This window comes from Halichoerus grypus, chromosome 1 (genome assembly GCF_964656455.1).
Source record: "Halichoerus grypus chromosome 1, mHalGry1.hap1.1, whole genome shotgun sequence".
NCBI lineage: Eukaryota > Metazoa > Chordata > Mammalia > Carnivora > Phocidae > Halichoerus > Halichoerus grypus.
In genome coordinates, this window is record NC_135712.1 from 161,105,126 (window position 1) to 161,126,786 (window position 21,661).

At 48.9% G+C, this 21,661-nt stretch overlaps 1 protein-coding gene across 2 annotated transcripts in view; it reads right to left on the reverse strand.

Annotated features, from left to right (window-relative positions):
- Positions 1 to 6,647: 6,647 nt before the first annotated feature.
- EFCC1 (EF-hand and coiled-coil domain containing 1) overlaps positions 6,648 to 21,661 on the reverse strand; it is a 42,498-nt gene continuing 27,484 nt past the window's right edge. The window contains exons 3-8 of one of the 2 annotated variants that reach the window (XM_036099697.2): positions 15,989 to 16,146; positions 12,622 to 12,763; positions 11,238 to 11,403; positions 9,271 to 9,411; positions 7,613 to 7,682; positions 6,648 to 6,784 (exon numbers count right to left, since the gene is read on the reverse strand). In XM_036099697.2, coding sequence (XP_035955590.2) covers positions 6,648 to 6,784; positions 7,613 to 7,682; positions 9,271 to 9,411; positions 11,238 to 11,403; positions 12,622 to 12,763; positions 15,989 to 16,146 — 814 coding nt within the window. Of the gene's footprint in view, positions 6,785 to 7,612; positions 7,683 to 9,270; positions 9,412 to 11,237; positions 11,404 to 12,621; positions 12,767 to 15,988; positions 16,147 to 21,661 lie in introns of both variants that reach the window. The other variant, XM_078074498.1, reaches the window with a different exon arrangement.

A 21,661-nucleotide genomic window follows, 5' to 3' on the forward strand; every position in this document is an offset into this window, starting at 1 on the left:
CTCCCAGTCTGTGGCTTCTCTTCTCATTGTCTTGACAGCATCTTTCTCAGAGCAGGAAATTTTAATTTTAACAAGTTCCAGGGTATCGTTACTTCTTGGATGGATCATGCCTTTCGTGTATTTTAAAAGGTCATAAGATACTTAAGTTCATCTAGATTTTCTCCTGTGTTATATTTCAGGAATTTTGTAGGTTTGCATTTTATATTTAGGTTTATGACTTACTTTAATTTTCGTGAAGGGTTAATTTTTGTGAAGGGTGTAAGGTTTGTGTCTAAATTCTTTTTTTTTGCATGTGGATGTCCATTTGCCCAACACCATTTATTGAGAAGTCTATCTTTGTCTTGTATTGCTTCTGCTCCTTTGTCTGAGATCAGTTGACTGTATTTGTGTGGGTCTATTTCTGGGCTCTCTATTCTGTTCCACTAATGTATTTGCCAGCACCACACGTCTTGATTACTGTAGCTTTATGGTAAGTCTTGAAGTTGGGTAATGTCAGTCCTCCAACTTTGTTGTTCTCTTTAATATGTTAGCTATTCTGGGTTTTTTGCCTCCCCATATAAACTTTAGAATTGGTTTGTCAGTTTCCACAGAATAACTTGCTGGGACTTGGATTGGGGCTGCACTGAATGGAGAGATCAGTTGGAAGCACTGACATCTTGATAATATTGAGTCTTCCTGTCCGTGAAGGTGGAATATGCCTCCATTTATTTAGTTCTTTGATTTCTTTTATCAGAGTTTTGTAATTTTCTTCATATAGATTCTGCACATATTTTGTTAGATTCATATCTAAGCATTTCATTTTGGGGGGTGCTAATGTAAATGGTGTGGAGTTTTTTTTATGTCAAGTTCTACTCGTTTATTGCTGGTATATAGGAAAGCAATTGACTTTTGTATAGTAATCTTGTGTCTTGCAATCTTGCTATAATTGCTTATTCTAGGTTTTGTTGTTGTTGTTGTTGTTGTTGATCCTTTTGGATTTCTACTTATATAATCATGTCATCTGTGCACAAAGACTGTTGTATTTCTTCCTTCCCATTCTGTGTACCTTTTGACTTAGTCAGTTTGGGCTGCTGTAACAAAACACCATGGACTGGGGGGGCTTAAGCAACATACATTTATTACTCACAGTTCTGGATCAGCTTGCCAGTGTGGTTGGGATCTTGGTGGGGGCCCTCTTCCTGGTTTACAGATGACTACTGTCTTGTATCCTCGGCTGGCAGAGTCCGAGAGAGAGGGGAAGCAAGCAGTCTCATGTCTAAGGGGATGAATTATCATGAGAGCTTCACCCTGATGACCAAATTCCCCCCCAAAGGCCTCAGCTCCAGATACCATCCCACTGGGGATCAGGGTTTCAACATATGAGCTTTGAGGGGATACAGGTATTCAGTTCATAGCATCTTGTATTTCCTTTTCTTGTTTTTTGCCTGGGCTAGGACTTCCAACAAGATGATGAAAAGGAATGGGGAGGGGGACGTCCTTGCCTTATTCCTGATCTTAGTGGGAACGTATCTAGTTTCTCTCCATTAAGTGTGATGTTGACTCTAGGTTTTCTGTAGATGTTCTTTATCAAGTTGAGGAGGTTCCCTATGCCTAGTTTGCGGACGGTTATTATTATTGTTTTATCATGGATAGGTGTTGGATTTTGTCAAATGTTTTTTCTGCATTTATTGATAAAATCATGTGATTTTTCTTCTTTAGCCTGTGGATGTGGTGGATTACATTAGTTAATGTTTGAATGTTGAGCTAGCCTTGCATACCTGGGATAAATCCCACTTGGTAATTCTTTTTATACACTGTTGGATACAATTTGTTAATTTTTAATTTTGCATCTGTGTTCATGATAGACATAGCTCCATAGTTTTCTGTTTTTATAATATCTTTGTCTAGTTTTGGCATTTGGGTAATGCTGGCCTCAGAATGAGTTAGGGAGTATTCCCTCTGCTTCTATCTTCTGGAAGAGATTGTAGAAAATTGGAAGAATTTCTTCCTTAAATGTTTGATAGAATTAACCAGTGAACCTATCTGGGCCTGGTGCTTTCTCTTTGGGAAGGTTATTGATTATTGATATAGTTTCTTTAATAGAGGCAGGCCTATTCATATTTCTTTTTGTGCGAGTTTTGGCAGATTGTGTCATTCAAGGAATTGATCCATTTCATCTAGATTATCAGATTTGAGGGCTTAGAGTTAGTAATAATATTCATTTATTATCCATATAATGTTCATTTATAGTGATATCTCCTCATTCATTTCTGTTATTAGCAATGTGTGTCTTCTCCCTCTTTTTCTCAATTAGCCTGATGAGAGGCTTATTGAGTCTATTGATCTTTTCAAAGAATCACCTTTTAGTTTCATTGTTTTTCTCTACTGTTTTTCTATTTCCAATTTCATTCATTTCTGCCCTAATTTTTAAAAATTATTTCTTTTCTTCTGCTTACTTTGTATTTAATTTGCTCTTCTTTTTCTAGTTTCCTAAGGTGGAAGCTTAGATTTTTGATTTTAGATCTGCTTTTCTAATATATGCATCTGATGCTATAAACTTCCCTTTAACCACTGCATCCCACAAATTTTGATAGATTGTATTTCATTTTCATTTAGTTCAAAGTATTTTTAAGTCTCCCTTGAGATTTATTCTTTCACCTATGTGTTATTTAGGAGTGTGTTGTTTAACTTCCACATATTCTGGGATTTTCCACCTATTTCTGTTGATTGATTTCTAGTTTAATTCTATTTTGGTCTGAGAGCATATAGAATATGTTGAAATTTGTGAGGGTATGTTTTATGACCCAGAATGTGGTCTATCTTGGTGAATATTCCATGTGAGCTTGAAAAAAAATGTACGTTCTGCAGTTGCTAGATGAAGTCGTCTATAGATGCTAATTCAATCCATTTGGTTGATGGTACTGCTGAGTTCACCTATGTTCTTACTGATTTTCTTCCTGCTGGATCTATTTCTGTTAGAGGGGAGTTGAAGTCTCCAAATATAATAGTGGATTCATCTATTTCAACTCACAGTTCTACTGGTTTTACCTTATATATTTTGACACTGTTGTTAGGTGCATACACATTAAGGATTGTTATATCTTCCTCAATAATTGACCTTTTATCATGTAGTGCCTCTCTTTGTCCCTCAAAAATTTTCCTTGCTCTGAAGTCTGCTCTATCTGAAATTAGTATAGACTCTGATAAAACCCCAATAGGTTAGGCTTTGGTAAAATAGTTTCTCTTAAGGGCAGGCCTTGTTAAGGAAAACAGAATATTCTGGCATATTTCAAAATGGTTACTTCCCTTCCCACTGTGAGAAGCATGAGGGGTTTTTTTCTCTGATTTTCACTGTGAGGACCTTGTAGAGTTTTAGAAGGTAAAACTCACAAAGGTGTGGGACCCCACGCCCCCATGACTGGGTCCCCCTAGGGTTTTTAACTCTATATACTTGTCCACACTGAGCCTGCACCAATTTGTTGATTACAGTTCAGCTTGTCCTATTCTGGTACTGTTTCCCAAGAAGGTGGGTTCTTCTTTGGCAAGTTGTGATTCTCTGCATTCACCAGTCTGTCTTTCCAATTTTGGGGAGGGCCGTTTGTCCTGCAACCTCACTTCTCTTGTGGATCTAAGAGGAGTTGTTGAATTTTCAGCTTGTTCACCTTTTTACTTGTCATTGGATGCACTGGTGACTTCCAAGCTCCTTACGTGCTGGACTGGAAACTGGGCACATTGTTGCTCAGCCACAGACTACATCTCCCAGCCTCCCTTGCAGCTAGGCATGGCCAATGGGTTGTGAGTAGAAGCTTTGTGAGCCAGAGTGCCTTTCCTTCCCTTTCCCTCTCCTCCTTCCTGTGGGTTGGAAGGCAGATGCAGTGCTGATGAATTGGCTTCCACTGTGCAAGGGAGGATATGACTCCAGGGAATGCCAAAGCAACAAAGTGGAATGGATCCCTGGATCCCTGGGTGACCACATAGAGCAGAGCTGCTCTGCCAACCAGGACCACTCACCTCTGGACTCTTACAGCAGGGACATTAAGTTATATCTTATTTGACCTAGAGTATTTTGGGGTCTCTTTATCAAGGCAGTTTAGCTTGTACCATAACTAGTCCAGACCCCAAACCCTTAGTGAGCCCAGAGCTTCCTAGCCAGAGACAGCTGGCTGTGGTAGAAAACTGCAAGAGATGTGGGCAGAAAACAGGCCCCTCTCCAGGCTTGGATGCTGATTTGCTGTGTGATGCTGGGTATTTCCATATCCTAATCCACCTCAACTTGCTTCCAATGAGATGAGGGGCCTACAAGCATGGTGATGAACCACTGATGGTTGGACAGTTGCTAAGAAATGATTTTAGTTAGGGAAATCTTGAGGATGAAGCTTAGTGTAGTTGTAACCTACAGGAGCCCTCTTTGCCTGTCTGAAGATTCCAGGTGCCTAGAGCTGGAGGGGCTCCAGGAATATCTCTTCTGGTCCCTCTTATTTTTTATTAACATACAGTGAAGTTGGCTTTTTTTGAGGGGAGCTTCCAGGTTTATGAATCTTTTTCTATTTTCATTAAAAATTTTTAAAAAATTTATTTTTTTTGAGTGAGAGAGAGAGTGAGAGAGAGCAGGTGGAGAGGGGCAGAGGGAGAGAGAATCTCAAGCAGACTCCCCGCTGAGTGTGGAGCCCTATGTGGGGCTCCATCCCACAATCCTGAAATCATGACCCGAGCCGAATTCAAGAGTCAGATGCTCAACCAACTGAGCCACCCAGGTGCCCCAAAGGTCTATGAATCTTTTTTTTTTTTAAACTTATTTGAGCGAGAGTGAGTGAGAGAGAGAGCATAGAGGGAGAGGGAGAAGAAGACTCCCCACTGAGCTGGGAGTCCTGATGCAGGGCTTGATCCCAGGACTCTGGGATCACAACCTGAGCCAAAGGCAGTCGTTTAAGCAACTGAGCCACCCAGGCACCCCTCTATGAATCTTAACACATGTGTAGATTCCCGTGACTGACACCATGGTCAGGATATGGAACAGCTGACCCTTCTTACTGGGCAGGGGCACAGGTGGGCCTCACCTGGGTCATGCAGTCATTAGCAGCACAGCCAGAGGAGGAGGGCCTGGTGGGCTCAGGCTGAGCTGAGAGGAGCAAGCTGGGGCAGCCCTCTCTGCTCATACCAGCCTCCTCAGTGCCCAGCCCTGTCCACTGGCCCATGAGGAGTCCTGGGACCTTCTGAAAAAAGCCTGGCCCATCTGACAGGACCAAGGGTAGTGTGGCCCCTCTGGAATGGCCACTGGCCTTGGTCTCTTTCATTCCATTCCCAGAGGAACCATAGGGAGACTGGGGGCCTGTGTCACTCTGCTCAGGAGCATGCAGTGGCTCCCTGATGCCTCCTGCCCCCATCCAAGCTGCTGAGTGTCTGAGGCCAGACAAGTCAGGAATGCCAGTCAGGCATTGTCTGTCCCTAGTCCCTGCTGCCCTGCCCCAGAGCGCCCACTGCTCCCAAATTCCCCACTGGGTACCCCTTGATCCTCCTTCTCCCATGATCCCCTTCTGTGTCCCCTAGCTCTGGTTCCAGGCTCCTAGTGCCCCCTTCCTCCTACAGTCCTACAGCTGCCTCTTCTTCCCTCCCCTCCATCTACCCTCCATGAGGCAGCTCAGAATCCTCCAATGGCTCCCGACTGCCTATGGGAGCAAGTCCCAGATCCTCGCCTGCCATCGAGTCCCCCCATGACCTGCTACTGTCCCTCCAGGCACCTGCCCTCATCCCTTCAGTTCCCCTCTGTGGTGCATCCGTACTCCTTGGCTCAGATGAACTCCTCTTGGCTGGACTCTTGCAAATATTTTACCTTGATTTGGCACTGATTTCACCCATGTCACACTATTTGCCAGTGTATCTTTCTCTCCTACGAGATGTTAAGGTAGGTGAGACCAGGCAGCTTATCTTACTCCTTCCTGTGACCCCATGAAATCCAGTACCCACTATATGCTTGGGAAAGAGGTGTCCCGGGTACTGTACTAATGGGGGCCCTTTCTGGCACCACACTTTGCTCTTGCTGTTTCCTCACATTAAATGCCCTTCCCGCCTCTCTCTGTTTGTCTAAATCCTACCACTCTTCTAGAGCTAGTTGAAGGGCAGCTTCCATCCAGAAGCTTGCCGTAACCACCCCCGCCTTGTGTTCCCCCAGCCCTGCCTGGTCTTCAACACTTCTGGGGGTGTGGGAATTCCCCAGTGGGCCAGGTGTGGCCTGGAGGTTGGGCACAGCAGTGAGAGTAAGGGGACAGTGCTGGGAGGGGAAAAGACCCCAGGAGACCAGGGAAGGGATTCTGGGCTGGGCTGTGTGAGAAAGTGGGCAGGGGAGGCAACAGCAGGTATGGGCTGATCCAGCAGCCCAGGGCTTGAATGTGAACTGTGGCAGCAGGAATGCAGGGGCTGCTGGGAGGAACTCAAGGAAAGGATGTCTGCCAGGCTCTGTTGTGGGAGGCTCTGGGGTTGAGCCCAGTCTCAGAAGGAGTCAGGGTCTCCAGGGTTCTAAGGATGTGATGGTGGTTGGGCTAGCCATGGAAGCTCACCCGATGGTGGTAAGGCTGGTTATGGAACCTGGTCTGGTGGTGGTCAGGCTAATCTGGAGGCTGGTCTGATGGAGGTCAGGCTGACCAAGGTGCCCATAGGCTGGGCCAGTGACCTCAGCAGGAGATGAGGAGGGGGTTGGTGAGTGCAGGAGCTGTGGAGGCTGGTGCTGAGAGCTCTCTCCGCAGGAGTTCACAGCCAGCCAAAGCTTGGTGCAGGGCATCCAAGATGGCCGAGGGTCCAGATATCCCCTCTGGAAGGAAAGAATGGACAGTGAGGGCAGTTCAGTTTGCTCACTGTGGCCCACATAGCCACTCTTCCTCCTTTCTGGGGCCCTCCCCAGTCCTGCCCAGCTACCTCCCCCTCTTGTCTCTCTCTCACTGAGGACGCCAGAGAAGGTTTCTAACCTCCCTCTCAATTCCAGGGACCATTCAGGGCACTCGACCTACCTGAGCCTTGCCCAGCAATGCCCTGTGAGGCCAGCGAGCAAAGGCTCATCACCAGTTGGTTGCCCCATTAGCCTGTGAGGCCCTTTGAGGAGAAAGCTTGGCCTGGCTCCTCTTGACTTCACCAGCCACAATCTGCCACTGATGAAATCCTACTGCCCTGAACTTTGTCTAACTAATGGGGGCCATGTAACTTAGTGCTTAAGGGAGAGACCCAAGGCTCTGGTTACAGCTGGCACTTGGCCTTTCTCTGCTTCAGTCTCTCCATCTGTGGAATGGGTACAATAACAGCGCCTTCTCCAGTGGGCTGTTGTCATGACTCAGGGGGTTAAAACCACTTGAGGTGCCTCCACAGAGCCTGGCCCACACTCAGCCCAGTGTCTGAACTGACAGCAGAGAACCTTGCCTACCTCCCTTGGGGGTTTGACCACACCGGCTTCTGCTTAGCTCTTCTCCCTGGGACATTGAATAGCATTTTTAACTTTCTGAGGCCTGTTCCTGACTATGCACTTTGCGGGTGGTCAGGGCAGTCATGACAGTGACATTTTGCAAACAAGACACTCAGGACAGAGAGTGCTGGGCAGGCTGCTCTCCAGACGCTGTCCAGGCTCTGAAAGATGGGCAAGTTCTCCTACCGTGTGTGGGGTCCTTGCAAGCATCCAGTGTGTTCAGCAAAATCTTCCCCAGGGCTCTTTTTGATATGTTCTTAAAAAGAAATGGAGACAGGGCTGGACTGTACTGTGGCTGCCACGTCCCCATTCAGCAGGTGGGACTTGGTGGCCCCTAAAGGCTTCTGTAAGGCTCCCTGGGTGCACATAGAGTTATTACCCCCCATCCCTTCCTGGGCCCCTACCCTTAGCCTGGCCACACTGCTTGATGGGCTTCCCAAAGACTTTTGGTGGGTGGATAGTGTGGGGTGCAGCATCCTTTCCATCAAAGATCACATATTTATGGATTACCCTTTATGTGCCAAAGTAGAAGTTGGCACTTTGGAAATAAACATGAATAACAGCATTTTTATGCATTAGCTCATTTAATCTTTGCAACAACTGATATTATTAGGCTCAATTTAACCAGTGAAGAAAAGCAGTGCTGAGAAAGAATGAGAAATTTGCCTAAAGCCACTCAGCTAGGAGGTGGAAGAACCAGCTTTTACCCCCAGGTTGCATGGCCTGGAGTTGTGGTGGTAACCACCACCTTCGCTATCTGCTGGTGCTGGCTGCCACTCAGCCATTCTCTCAGGCTGTGCTGCCCTGGCTTTGGCCTTGGTAGTTCTGTGTCCTAGGCAGTCTGGTGCATAGGCAAGAGCCCACTTAAAACCCAGGCAACCTGGGTTCAAATCCTACTTCCACCTTATAGGAGCTGTACTCCTAAGTTAATGGTTTCTCAAAAAAATATTTTTTAAATGGTTTGCTGATGTTATTTAGGAACACAATTGACTTCTGTGTTCTGATATTTTATTATTTACCTTGCCAAGAAATTACAATAATTTGCCTCTGGATTCTCTTGGGTATTCTATGTAGATGATATATAATCACTGATAGCTTTGTGTCTTCCTGTCTAATCCTTACACCTTTTCTTTCTTTTTCTTGTCTTACTGCATTGGCTAGAACCTCTAGTTGGCATACAAACATTGATGACATGCATGCTTGTCTTGATTCTCACTTTAGAAGCATTCCTTCTAACATTTCACCAGTAAGTGTGAGGTTTGTGAGAGGTAGTTGGCTGAGACTCCTTACCTGGTAAAGGAAGGTCCTTACTGTTCTTAATTTGCTGAAGGGTTTTATGATAAAAGGAGGCTGACTGACTTTTCTATATCTATTGAGATAAATATATGGTTTTTGTCCTTTAATCTGCAATGTGGCATATGATGTTAATAGATTTTTTTAATCTTGAATTATCTTCGGATTACTGGGATTAAATCCAAGTTGGTCGTGTTGCATTTCTTTAAACACTGCTGGATTTGGTTTGCTAATATCTTATTTAATATTTTGTATCCATGTTTCAATGTGACATTAGCTTATAATTTTCCTTTCTTATATTTATCCTTCTCTGGTTTTGAAATCAAAGTTATATCAGCTTTATAAAATGAATAATAGCACCTTGGGCAGGACAGAGAAGCCTTTCCTTCTTTTTAATTAACTTCCCTGAGCCTCCTTTTCTACATCTGGTAAGTGGAGTTGACACCTGCCTAATGTGAGGAAAGCTCCGAGCCAGGTGCCTGACACAGGCCAGTGCTCCCTCCTGAGAGCCCCTCCCCTTGCCCTGGGTGTGCCAGCGCCCGTGAGCCTACCAGGTCCCGGAGCCTCTGCAGGAGCTGCAGCACGTCTACCAGCTTCTCCTCCAGCAGGGACAGCCGCACCCTCTCTGTCTCCACCATCTGCAGCTCCAGCCTCAGGTGCTCATTCTCTTCCACCTTCTGCTGTAGCTCTGCCTGCGGGGACCAATGGGGACTCAGCACCCACCCTGCTGCCCTCTGCCCAGCACTCACTGTGCCATCTGCAGGCAGGGCCCATGACTTGCCTTGACCCTTTCATGGAGGTCATCTCATCTGACTCCCTCCCCCCACCGCCGGCCTGCCAGTGACTGGGCAGGTAAAGTCCCCCATCTTCCCAGTGCTGGCACCAAGGCCCAGAGAGGCTGCATGTGTGGCCTAAGGTCACACAGTGAGTTGCGTTAATGTACGAATATGCATATTTTGTTTTCTAGTTGAGGACTCCATTTTCCCTTCTCTATCCATCTGCTTTCTTTTCTTTTTAATACATTTTTTCGGTTGCAAGCAACAGAAACCTATCTGGCTAGTTAAACAGAGAATTCACTGGCAGGCTCTGGGTCATTCCCAGAACAGACTGGCAGCTGGAGAAACTCAGGGATGGGGCAGCAATGGGGATTGAGATGTAGGACAGTCTCAAGCCTCTTGTCCAGGGGTCAGAGCTGAGAAGGACACTCTGCAGACACTCTCCCACTTCCCTCAAGATGGAGAGCCCCAGGAGGGGGCCCTGTTGGGCCAGCGTGAGTCATGGCCCACCCTTGGCCAGGGGAGCACTGAGACCATGAGTCCTACCAGGATACCCACCAGGGGGCAGATGCCAGGCAGTCACAAAGCATCACATGGCTGCTTGCCTTCTAAAGCAGGGATGCTGGGAGTAAGGCAGTCCCAATTCTTGGCACCGATGGAGGGAAAGAGGAGCAGCTGCAGGTGTGGTGCCCTTGGACACTCTGGGCCTTGGGCAGGACAGAGGAGGCATGGTGCCCGTGCCCACTGCAGATGGGACTGGAAGGGTGGCTTGGAGACACCACTCACATGCCTCAGTAACTCTCCTAACCCCCCACTTCCTTGGAATTCACTTAGAAAAGGGGTGATGGCCATGCCCTTTGGATCCACATCAGACCACAGATACGTCAAAAACAGTGTGGATTTAGAATTTCAGGTGTATAAATATAAAACTATCTTAGATCAAAACGATAGTTTGCAAAAGCGCAGTGGGCTAGCGCTTAGTGAAATGGTAACTCTCAATAGCACTCTGCATTTGATTACTGTGGAATGGAATCGAGAGATGAGAAAAACATGCTAAGTGGTCTTATTGAAACGGAGACACCCCGCTATTGGCGTTGCTTCCAGCTCCCTCCCATTACCCTCAGTAACCTTCCTGGGGAGAAGTGTCCCTCCTCCCCCTTGTCTGACTTTGATGGAGCTGCTAATCCCTGAACCCTGCCTGCCTACCACAGGGATTGGCCCAGGGACAGGCACAGGACTGAGGCTGGGCCAGTTGGAGTTCTTCCCTGAGATGTAATATATTGGGCTCTTATCCCCCTGGGCTTTCTTAGGTGGGCCAATGGGAGCCTAGAGCTGTCTGTGGTCTTGCCTTTCCTTTCACCACCACATGGAGGAAGGCCTTCTGAAGTAGGGGGAATGAGGCCAGCACCCGAGAAACCCAGAGCAGATAGAGGTAGGTGGAGACAATCTTGTCTGAGTCACTGGATCCAGCTGTTCCTGAAGCTCATCTCCTTGGCTGTTCTTCTGAAGCTGTTCTTGCCGGCTCCATATTCTAATAAATACCTGTTTATAATTCCATTAACTTGCAACCCAAATATTCTTCATTAAATCTAAATCAAAGCAAGTCACATCTCCTCTCTGAGTCTTGGTTTGCTCATCTGTGAACAGGGCCCAGGACTTGGCTGATATGCCTCGAGGGTTCTTCCAGCTATGAGAGAGACTCCAGCATTGGTCCAGACCTCAACCTCTGGGGCTCAGCTGACCTCCTCCCCAGGTGTCCCCAGGGCCTTCCCACGGCAGCCCTGGGTCCCCAGCTGCTCCATCAGCATGGCGATGCGGGCCTCCAGCTGTCCCAGGGTGCAGGCATGGTCACCACTGCCAAAGTGGCCGAAGTAAGTCATGAGCTTCTTGGCTGTCTGGTCATCACACCTGCAGCAAAGGAGAGCACCAGTACTGTGGAGCGGCTCTGCAGAGTCTGCTTCAGCCTCACAATGTGGGTGTTGCCACTGAGTCTGTCTCCTGAAAGTTAAGCCAGGCCATGGCACCCCCTGCTCAGTACCCTCCCATGGCTCCCCATCTTACTCCAAGGGAAAGCCAAAGGCCTCCCCCAATCTGCCCCTTCGATCTCTCTGACCTCCCTCCCATTCATCTTCACTCACTGTGCTCCAGCCCCAGTAGCCCCCTCACTGCCCCTCTAACATGCCTCAGGGCCTTTGCACTTGCTGTTCCCTCTTCCTGGAATGCACTTACCTCGTGTCCTTCAGGTCTTTGCTCACATGGCACCTTCTTAGAGTGGCCTTCCCAGCATCTCCCTGCACCCCCCGTCCCTTCCCCTGCTTCACCTTTCTTCCTCACACTTGTCACCACTCACTAGAATAGGAGCTCCAGGAGGTGGGGGTGCTGTCTTGCTTATTGCTGTTCTCTCAGTGCCTCCAGATTTGCCCGGCACATAGTAGGTGCTTAATAAATGCTTGTTGTTGACTTAAGGGTCGATGATAACAATAACCCGGGAAAATTGACAGCACTGTACAATATAATGAAAGTCAATGCCGCCCCCTGATGGTGAACCTACAGGGATCAGGCACCTGTTAGGCATTTTATAGCCTCGTTAGCAAGTCCTCAGAAAACCTCTGCCAGACAAGTGTTACTGGCCCATCTTAGAGACAAGAAGGCTGAGGCTCAGAGAAGTCAGGCAACTTGTCTGAGGTGCCCCAGGCATCTGGGTCTTTCTTCCCTCCAGGGTGGTTGTGAGGATTAAATAAGCCAGGGGGTCAGCTGGAGGGGGCCCTGTAAGCGCTGTTTCTCGCAGGAGCAACGGGGTAAGGAAGGGTCTGGTATGTCCTGGAGTAACACTAGAGCTTTGGGCCATGTCTTGGCATAGCGGCCAGGGGAGTGGGAGGAAACCAATGGGAATTAAAGCTCCCCACAAAGAGTGCCTTTGTCAGTCACCTCATTTCATCCCTGCACACGCTGGGGGGCTGTCTTCTCACTTCCCTCCCGTGGGCTAGGGGCCAGAGTGTCCGGGGAGCTGGGGGTGACCCAGCCTGAACTTGAATCAGGTCCCCAAGGTCAAGCTCTGGGAAGGGGCTCTGGGACTCCAGCACCGATCCCAGCACCCCCCCGCCCCCCCGCCGCCAGCGCACATACCCACTTCTGCAGCTGGAGAGGCGCGCCAGCAACGTCTTGACCTCTGCCAGTGACCTCTGCTCTTCCTGCCACTTCTCTTCACCCTCCTCTTCTTCGTCGGAGGCGGCCTGGCCCTCCACTGAGCGGAACAGCTGCCCGTCCACTGCTGGAGAAGCACGGAATGCCGGCACCAGGGCCAAAGGGAGGGAAGCAGGCAGCCCTCCCCAGGGGGACATGCGGTGGGCCCCGCAGAGGGGACAGGCTCTGGCACCATCACCCCTTTTTCCAGATAGCCACTCTCCCACACTCCCCGTCCTTGCAAGGTGAGGCCACCGCGGCTGCTGGGTCCCCTCCCCAGTGCCTGGCCTTGTCTGGCCAACCGGAGCCCCTCCCTGGGGTTTTACACAGGGCCCCGGGAGCGAGGAGCCCTTTCTCTTCTCTGCTTTCTAAGATGACACAACTAGCCAGGGCCTGTCTGCGCTCTCAGAGGTGCATATTATTTCCATTTTAGGATATGACAGTCCCAGCCAGGGGAGCCACAGGACAGGGGTCGGGGCTCTGCAGGGCATGGGCACCAGGTTGAACAGATTTTCAGCTCTCAGGGAGCTGCATGCCTCTACCACTTGGGATGTAAGGGAAGGGTTGTCACGCGTGTGACTCTGTGTGATCCCCAACGTGGCCGTGTCTGGTTGGGGTACTCCGGTCTGGTTGTACATTGGAAACCCCGGGGGCTGGCCGCCCAGCGTCGGCCTCCATCTCTGGGGGGGGTGTGGGGGGGGCAGCCCCTGACCATCTCTTCAGGGGAAGCCTTCCCTCTCCTCCCCACTCCACCCCAGCCCAGGGGACACGCGAGTCCAGGCTGGCCAGGCAGAGTGCAGCCCAGCCACATGACGAGTTCAGCCATGGCAGGGGACCTAGTGTGAGCCAAGGAGAGCCAGGCCAAAATCTGAGTCAAACTTCCAGGGAAGAGAAGAGCCGCCATTCCTCTGGCCTGGGAGTTGGAGGGTGTGGGTCTGCAGCTCGTGGGGGCTGTCTGGTCAGTCTGAGGGGAGCACCTTCTGCACAAGGCAGCAAGAGATGAAGTTCCATGACACCCTGGCTGTGCCTGAAGCCTACGTGGACTTTTTCATTAATTCGAGCCAGTCTGACAGTGACAATGGCCTGATCCTCGCGGACAGATAGTGTCCTGAGCAACAAAGCTGTGTCCTCCTCCCCTGCAGAGGGAGAGGAGAATCATAAGCAGCAGAGCTGGGTGGGCCTGGGCCTCTGCATTTTTAAAAGGCTCCTGTGATCCTGCACCTGGTAGGTTTGGGAACCACTGACTCAGGTCTCCTGATTGGGACACCCATCTCTCCAGCCTGACCGTCCCAGCTGGGTGGGCTCAGGGCCCTCTGTTTTGTTTCAGTAGAAACTGTCCCAGACCAAACAGAACCAAGGTTGAGGGGATTGGTCCCTGACTTTTTGGTTGTATGAATTGCATTCCCAGTATTGACAATTTGTTTTTCGTCCTGGCAATTTCCCGACGCTGTGTGTGTATGTGTGTTGTGTATGCGCGTGCACGCGTATGTGTATGTGTATGTGTACGTGTGTGTACATGTACATGTGCGTACATGTACGTATGTACCTGTATGTGTGTACATGTACATGTGTATGAACCCGTATGTGTGTACATGTACGTGTGTATGTACATGTACGTGTGAATGTACCTGTACGTGTGTATGTACAAGTACGTGTGTATGTACCTGTACGTGTGTATGTACATGTACGTGTGTACATGTATGTGTATGTACATGTATGTGTGTACATGTACGTGTGTATGTACATGTACTGTGTGTGTACATGTACCTGTACGTGTGTGTACATGTACGTATGTATGTACCTGTACGTGTGTATGTACCTGAACGTGTGCGTACATATACGTGTGTGTACATGTACGCGTGTATGTACATGTACATGTGTATGTACATGTACGTGTGTATGTACATGCATGTGTGTACATGTAGGTGTATATGTACATGTACATGTATGTGTATGTACATGTACGTGTGTGTGTACATGTACGTGTGTATGTACCTGAACGTGTGCGTACATATACGTGTGCGTACATGTACGCGTGTATGTACCTGTACATGTGTGTGTACATGTACGTGTGTATGTACCTGTACGTGTGTGTGCATGTATGTGTGTACATGTACGTATGTACCTGTACGTGTGTATGTACAAGTACGTGTGTATGTACCTGTACGTGTGTATGTACATGTACGTGTGTACCTGTACGTGTGTGTATGTACATGTATGTGTGTGTATATGTACGTGTGTGTACATGTACGTTTGTATGTACCTGTACGTTGTGTGCATGTATGTGTATGTACATGTACGTGTGTATGTACCTGTACGTGTGTATGTACCTGTACGTGTGTGTACATGTACGTATGTACATGTACGTGTGTGTGCCTGTACATGTGTGTGTACCTGTACGTGTGTGGACATGTACGTGTGTGTGTACCTGTACGTGTGTGGACATGTACGTGTGTGTGTACCTGCACGTGTGTGTACCTGTACGCTTGTGTACATGTACGTGTGTGTACATGTACGTGTGCATGTACCTGTACGTGTGTGTACATGTACGTATGTGTACATGTACGTGTGTGTACATGTACGTGTGCATGTACCTGTACGTGTGTGTACATGTATGTATGTGTACATGTACGTGTGTGTACATGTACGTGTGTATGTACCTGTACGTGTGTGTACATGTACGTGTGTGTGTGTACATGTACCTGTGTATGTACATGCATGTGTGTGGCATCATTGTTGTCACGGTCATTAATACTGTCCTGGTGCCCCAGGCAGGGGCAGGCAAGGCGCTCTGAAGAGGAACGGGAAGGATGGTGCCCAGCAGCCCCCACACCTGCCCACGACTGAGCCCGGAGAGCACTGGGCACCCCTCAGCCAGCATTGCTCCCCTTCCCACATGACAGTTCCACACCCACCAGGTCCCGGTTCTTGAGCCGATGGGCCTCCTTGTGGTCTTCTTGAGGGGTGTCCATCCAGCCCCTGCTTACATACCTCATGATGGGGCGCCCACTCCACCTCAGTTCCCTGGGCACCCAGCCCATCCCTGCATGGGACTGAAAGGAGACAGACTTTTCCCACACTGAGCTGGAACCTATCCCTGGGAACCGCCTTCTCCCACCAGGTGTCTGTACTCCCCGGCCTAAGGACGGAGCCCTTGTTACTCGGGAAGCCCCGCCTCAGCACACAGCGGGAGTGGGGTTCTGTTTGGAGGCTGGATGGCAGCATCGGTGTGGACAGCTGTGGGAATGGGGCCTGTCGCAGCCGGCCAATCGTGAGCCTGGCAGCAAGCCTGAGTGTGGCGGGGACAAACCTTCGTCCAGGGGTCCGCTCCTGGAACCGCTGTATGACTGCCAGGCTCCCTCTGGAGGGCTGTCTGGGCTTCTGGTCCCACTGTCCGCAGGGTCACCACTCTTGGCTTCTGGCTCTGGGCTGGCTTGTGACGAGATTGGGGTCTGGGTGCCCTCTGACCTGTGGGTAGGGGAGAATACACAGATGTTGAGAGGGAGGAGGGGGCTCGGCCGGCTTCCTGCAGGAGAGTGTGGGATGTGGGCCCACTCTCTTCCACTGCTTACTCTGCACAGGTAAGCTGTGTATGATGTGCCTGAAGAAGACCCTGGATTGTCTCTGCAGTTGACCCTACTGACTCCCTACCCAGTGGCCAGCATGTTAGAGCCAACCTTCCATGATAGACACTCACTCTCTCAGCACCTCTTGCAGCCAAGGCACAGGCTGTAACCCAATTTTAGCCAGTGAGACTAAAGGCAAAATCTGAGGAGCCTCTGGAATGGATTTGTATCCCTTATAAAAAGAAGATCAGGAAAGGAAATGCCCTTCCTTCCTGGCTTTGGACATTATCATGTGGATATGATGTTTGAAGCTATGGCAGCCATCTTGTGACCAAGAGGAAATGGCTGAGAGAATTATAGAGTAGTTAAACAAGAGCCCTGACATCTTTCAGCGGCTGAGTTAACTAGTCTTGGAGTTACCCACCTCTGGACTTCTTATTATGGGTGAGATTTTTTTTTTTAAAGTTTTAATTGTTTCAGTTACTTTTAACTGCATTAAAATCGAAAGTATCTCTCCTCTTTGGGCTTTGGAGAACCTACTTCAGCCTCATCAATCAATTTTCTTGATAATCTAAGGTCCTCACTTTTTGGATATTCATTTTCCATGTCACTGCAGTTACAAGGTCAAGGAAAACATGAAAACGAATCTATCATAACATGAAAATATTCACTAATGAACTACTGCTTGTTAAACTAGTCCTTCCCTTCTCCCTCATTGTACACCAACATCTGTCTCTCATCTCTTCAGAAACTGTCATTCCTCATCTCTCTCTGACTATCAGATGTAACAACCCAGTACAAAGTGTCTGTAAAGTGAAACTGCACATCTTGGAAAAGGAGGGCCTTTGGGATATCTGCGAAGGGGATACTGGAGAACCGTGGGATTACTGGAGAACAGTGGGATGACAGCAGAACCACTGAGTGTGGGGATGTGGCGGAGTTGGACCAGTCTACGACTGAATAAGACAAAACCAACAGGATTAGGAAGGGCCAGGAGCACCAAAAGAGGACTTGGAGGACTAGGAAAAGCCCTTAGAGAAACTAACAAAAGTCTCAAATATTTTTGCAAAAGGGACCCTCCTCGTGATTAAGCTGCAAAAATAAGAAAACATGAAGTTAAGGACGCACCATTGTATTTTCATACAGTTTTGCTGGAAAAAAATTATTCCAAAAGGAATATAATCAACCCAGAAACAGTCTATATCTAAGTACGCTGTACTGCAGTCATGAAGATTACTTTAAAAATGAGTGAAAAATGAAAATGAAAATTACCATGTGGTCCGGCAAAATGCCTCTGGGTATATACCCAAAAGATTTGAAAGCAGAGACTCAAGCAGCATTATTCACAAGAGCCAAAAGGTACAAGCAACCCAAGTGTCCATTGATGGATGAATGGATAAAGTGTGGTCTCTACAAATGATGGAATATTATCCAGCCTTAAAAAGGGAGAAAATTCTGACACACACTACAATATGGATGAAACTTGAGGACATTATGCTCAGTGACATAAACCAGTCACAAAAGGACGAACACTGTATGAGGTCTCTAGAGCAGTCAAAGTCCTGGAGATAGTAGGACAGTGGCCGCCAGGGGCTGGGGGAGGAGGGAGGGGGGAGTTAGTGTTTACTGGGGACAGAATTTCAGTTTGGGAAGATGAAAAGTTTCTGTGGATGGATGGTGGGGCTGGTTGCACAACAGTGTGAATGTGCTTAGTGCCCCTGAACTGCACACTAAAAAATGGCTAAAATAGTAACTTTTATGTTATGTATAAATTTTACAATTAAAAAAAAGGAATGAGTAGTTGAAAACATCACCTGGATTTATTAACTAAATAGTACAATAAACTCACTTTCATACATTTTGGTTTTATTTTTCAAGTTAAAGCCTCAACCAAATCTGACACATGTCACTCTCTTTGGTCCTATTTTATGCAGATTCATTTCAGTGGATTTCCCAGGACCAAATATTACTGGAAAACAAGGACCCTTCTGCTCAGTTCAGGAGTCGCTATTTGGAGTCACCGGCCAGTCTTCGCCCACACAGACTACTGTAAAGGTAGAAGCCATACAACACGGTGGATGAGACAGGGTCCTTGGTTCCAACCCCAGCCTTGCCAATGAGGAACTGAGAGTGGGACTTGGCCCCCATTTTGCAGGTGGGCCACTGGAGCCAATGACCTCGGAGGTCCTCCCGTCTCTGCTTGGCTTCTCTTGATCAGGCCTCTGTGAGTATTCAGAGGAGCCACCTTGGCCGGGAGCGGTGTTGGCCGCATGCATGTCAGGGAAACCAAGTTGCTGTTCCAGAGAGATTGGGACACGGGGACGAGGCACTACAGAGGGTCCTAGCAGGGTTTGTCAGGTGGATTCAGTGTCCCAAAGACTGCTGAGCCGAGCAAGAGGGGATCTGCGGGGCTGCACTCGGTGGGGGCATCGGCCACCTGTGGCCACCCAGCACCTCCCTTCCCCATGGGTAACAGCGCCCCCAACTGCCACCCAGGTACTTCACCTGCTCACCTACCCCTACGAAAAGCAGCGCATCGTCTCAGAGGAGGGCGGGGCACATGGCCCCTCCCCACACTAATTAGCATGATCCCGCCCCTGGCCACCGTGATTCACTGAGGCCTGCACAGGTAGCCAATGAGATGCACCCACCCGCTTGCTCCCTGCGTAGTGAGGTGTGAGGATGAGGTGGGGAGCTGTGACAGCCATTGGTGACTCCCAGGGGACCGCTTAGAGATGCAGGGGACTACAGATAGAGCCTAAAGATGACAATAGAAACGAGGTCCTTGATAACATTATTTGAGTTGCTGGATCAGGCTCTGCCTGAAGCCAGGGCTAACCCTGAACTTTTGTGTCTTCTGAGCCAGTAACTCTGACTGATTAAGTCTTGCGTTCAAGCTCCTCGAATGCAAGCTGAGAATGGAGATATGGTTTGGTAGCCGGCAATGTGAAAACCCCATGGGTGGGTATTCTTGTTTAAGCGTGAAACCATGTGAGGTTTCCAAAGGCTTGGGCCACAGCCTGAAGAAGAAAAGACACAAGGGCCACTGTTTGAAGACTCCAGGGTGGAGGCAAGTAGCCTTTATATGGCCCCAGAGAGTGGTGCTTGATCAGGATGAGGGGGAAGCAAAGGTGAGACTTGGAGAATCATAAGGAGGCAGTTTTAGCTCACTGTGAGAGAAAACTTTCTCACAGGGATTGCTGACCAAGAATGGAATGGGCTGTCTTGTGAGGTAATGAGCTTCATGGCAGAGGAGGTATGTAAGGAGGTCAGGACTTCAACGGCCTGAATTTTTTTTAAAGATTTTATTTATTTATCAGAAGGAGAGAGAGTGAGTGAGCACAGGCAGGGGGAGTGGCAGGCAGAGGGAGAAGCAGGCTCCCTGCTCAGCCTCATGTGGGGCTCGATCCCAGGACCCTGGGATCATGACCTGAGCCGAAGGCAGACGCTTAACCGACTGAGCCACCCAGGCACCCCAATGGCTGGAATTTTGAATAGAGTTGGAGGTTGAACTCGACAATATCTACATCTTCCCACTATGAGATGTTGCTTCCCCCACCTCCCACTAAATTATTTAAGGGCTTCAACAAGCAAAATGAGATGGAGGGGATAGCCCTTATTTAGAAGTTTTCCAGCATAGGCTCGCTCTGGCACCCTGGTCCCTACACTTCCCGCAGCCCCACAGCCACTGGAGTCTTAGACGCCCTGCTCCAAGTGCAACCTTCTGCATTAACAACAACTAAATCTTTCACAGAGCGCGCAGTAGGTTCCAGGCACTGTTCTCCGTGCTTTAAACATTTTCCTCGCAACAACGAGGTAGGTAGGTACTGCCATTCCCCACGTCTTGCAGATGAGGAAGTGGAAGCACAGAGAGCCCGAGCAACCTGTTCAAGCTGCACAACTCAGGTCTGGAGGAGCTGGGATACCCGCTCAGGCCACTGGCTCCAGGCCCACACCTCAGTGACCCTGCCAGGTGGGAGGGAAGCTTGGAAGACAAGGGCTGCAATGACCCAGCCCAGCTGCCGTTCTCATTAGGTGACTACAGGTCACATGCAATGAAGTCAGGAAGAGGAAGCCACTGAGAAGAGTGTGGAGAGTGGGACAGATGAGGACACACTTTGGAATTTTCCAACAAATAAAATGTGGCTGCGGAGAAACAGAGTTTCCCTCGGGAGACCGAGGGCGTGCTACTCATATCTGGTAACTGGTATTTAACTGAGTCCGTCATTACCCTGCTGATTCAATCTGTAGGATCATTCACATAATCACATAAATGTGCTGTAATACCTCCACCTTAATACAAAAACCCAAAACCAACCAAACAAAATAACCCTCCCCACCATATGGCTGCCCCCAGCTTCCAGCCCTTTCTCTGTCTACCGTAGAGCAGAGCTTCTTGAGGGGCTGCCTCTGCTGTTCCAATCTCAGCTCGTCACCCGTCACTGCTGAGCTGCTAGACCCAGTGGCTGCTTCTCAGTGCTCGTCTCGTTTGGCCGGTGACATGAAGACTACATTTCACAGGGCACACTTTACAGGGCACACTTCACAGGCACACTTCACAGGGCACACTTCACAGGCACACTTCACAGGGTACACTTCACAGGGTACACTTCACAGGGCACACTTCACAGGGTACACTTCACAGGCACACTTCACAGGGCACACTTCACAGGCACACTTCACAGGGCACACTTCACAGGGCACACTTCACCGGGCACACTTCACAAGGTACACTTCTCAGGCACACTTCACAGGGCACACTTCACAGGGCACACTTCACAGGCACGCTTCACAGTGCACACTTCACAGGGCACACTTCACAGGGCACATTTCACAGGGCACATTTCACAGGGCAAACTTCATAATGTACACTTCACACACACACTTCACAGGGCACACTTCACAGTGCACATTTCACAGGGCACATTTCATAGTGCACACTAACAGGGCCCATTTCATAGCACACACTTCACACACACTTCACAGGGCACACTTCACAGGCACACTTCACAGGGCACACTTCACAGTGTACACTTCACAGGGCACATTTCATAGTGCACACTAACAGGGCACATTTCAATGTGCACACTTCACAGGGCACATTTCATAGTGCACGCTTCACACACACCCTTCACAGGGCACCCTTCACAGTGTACATTTCACAGGGCACATTCACAGTGCACACTGCATAGTGCACACTTCATAGAGCACATTTCATGAACACTACTACACAGAAAGCAATGAACTCTGCATGACTCCCTCACCTGGTCACTTCCTTCCCGTGGCTTCCAGGAGACAGCTCCTCCCTCCCTGGCACGTCGCCCTGTCTACTTTGCCAGTTGCTCCTCCTCCCTATCCCTCTATGCTGGCTGCGTGCCCTCAGCCTCCACCTGAGAACTTCTTTATATCCATTCACT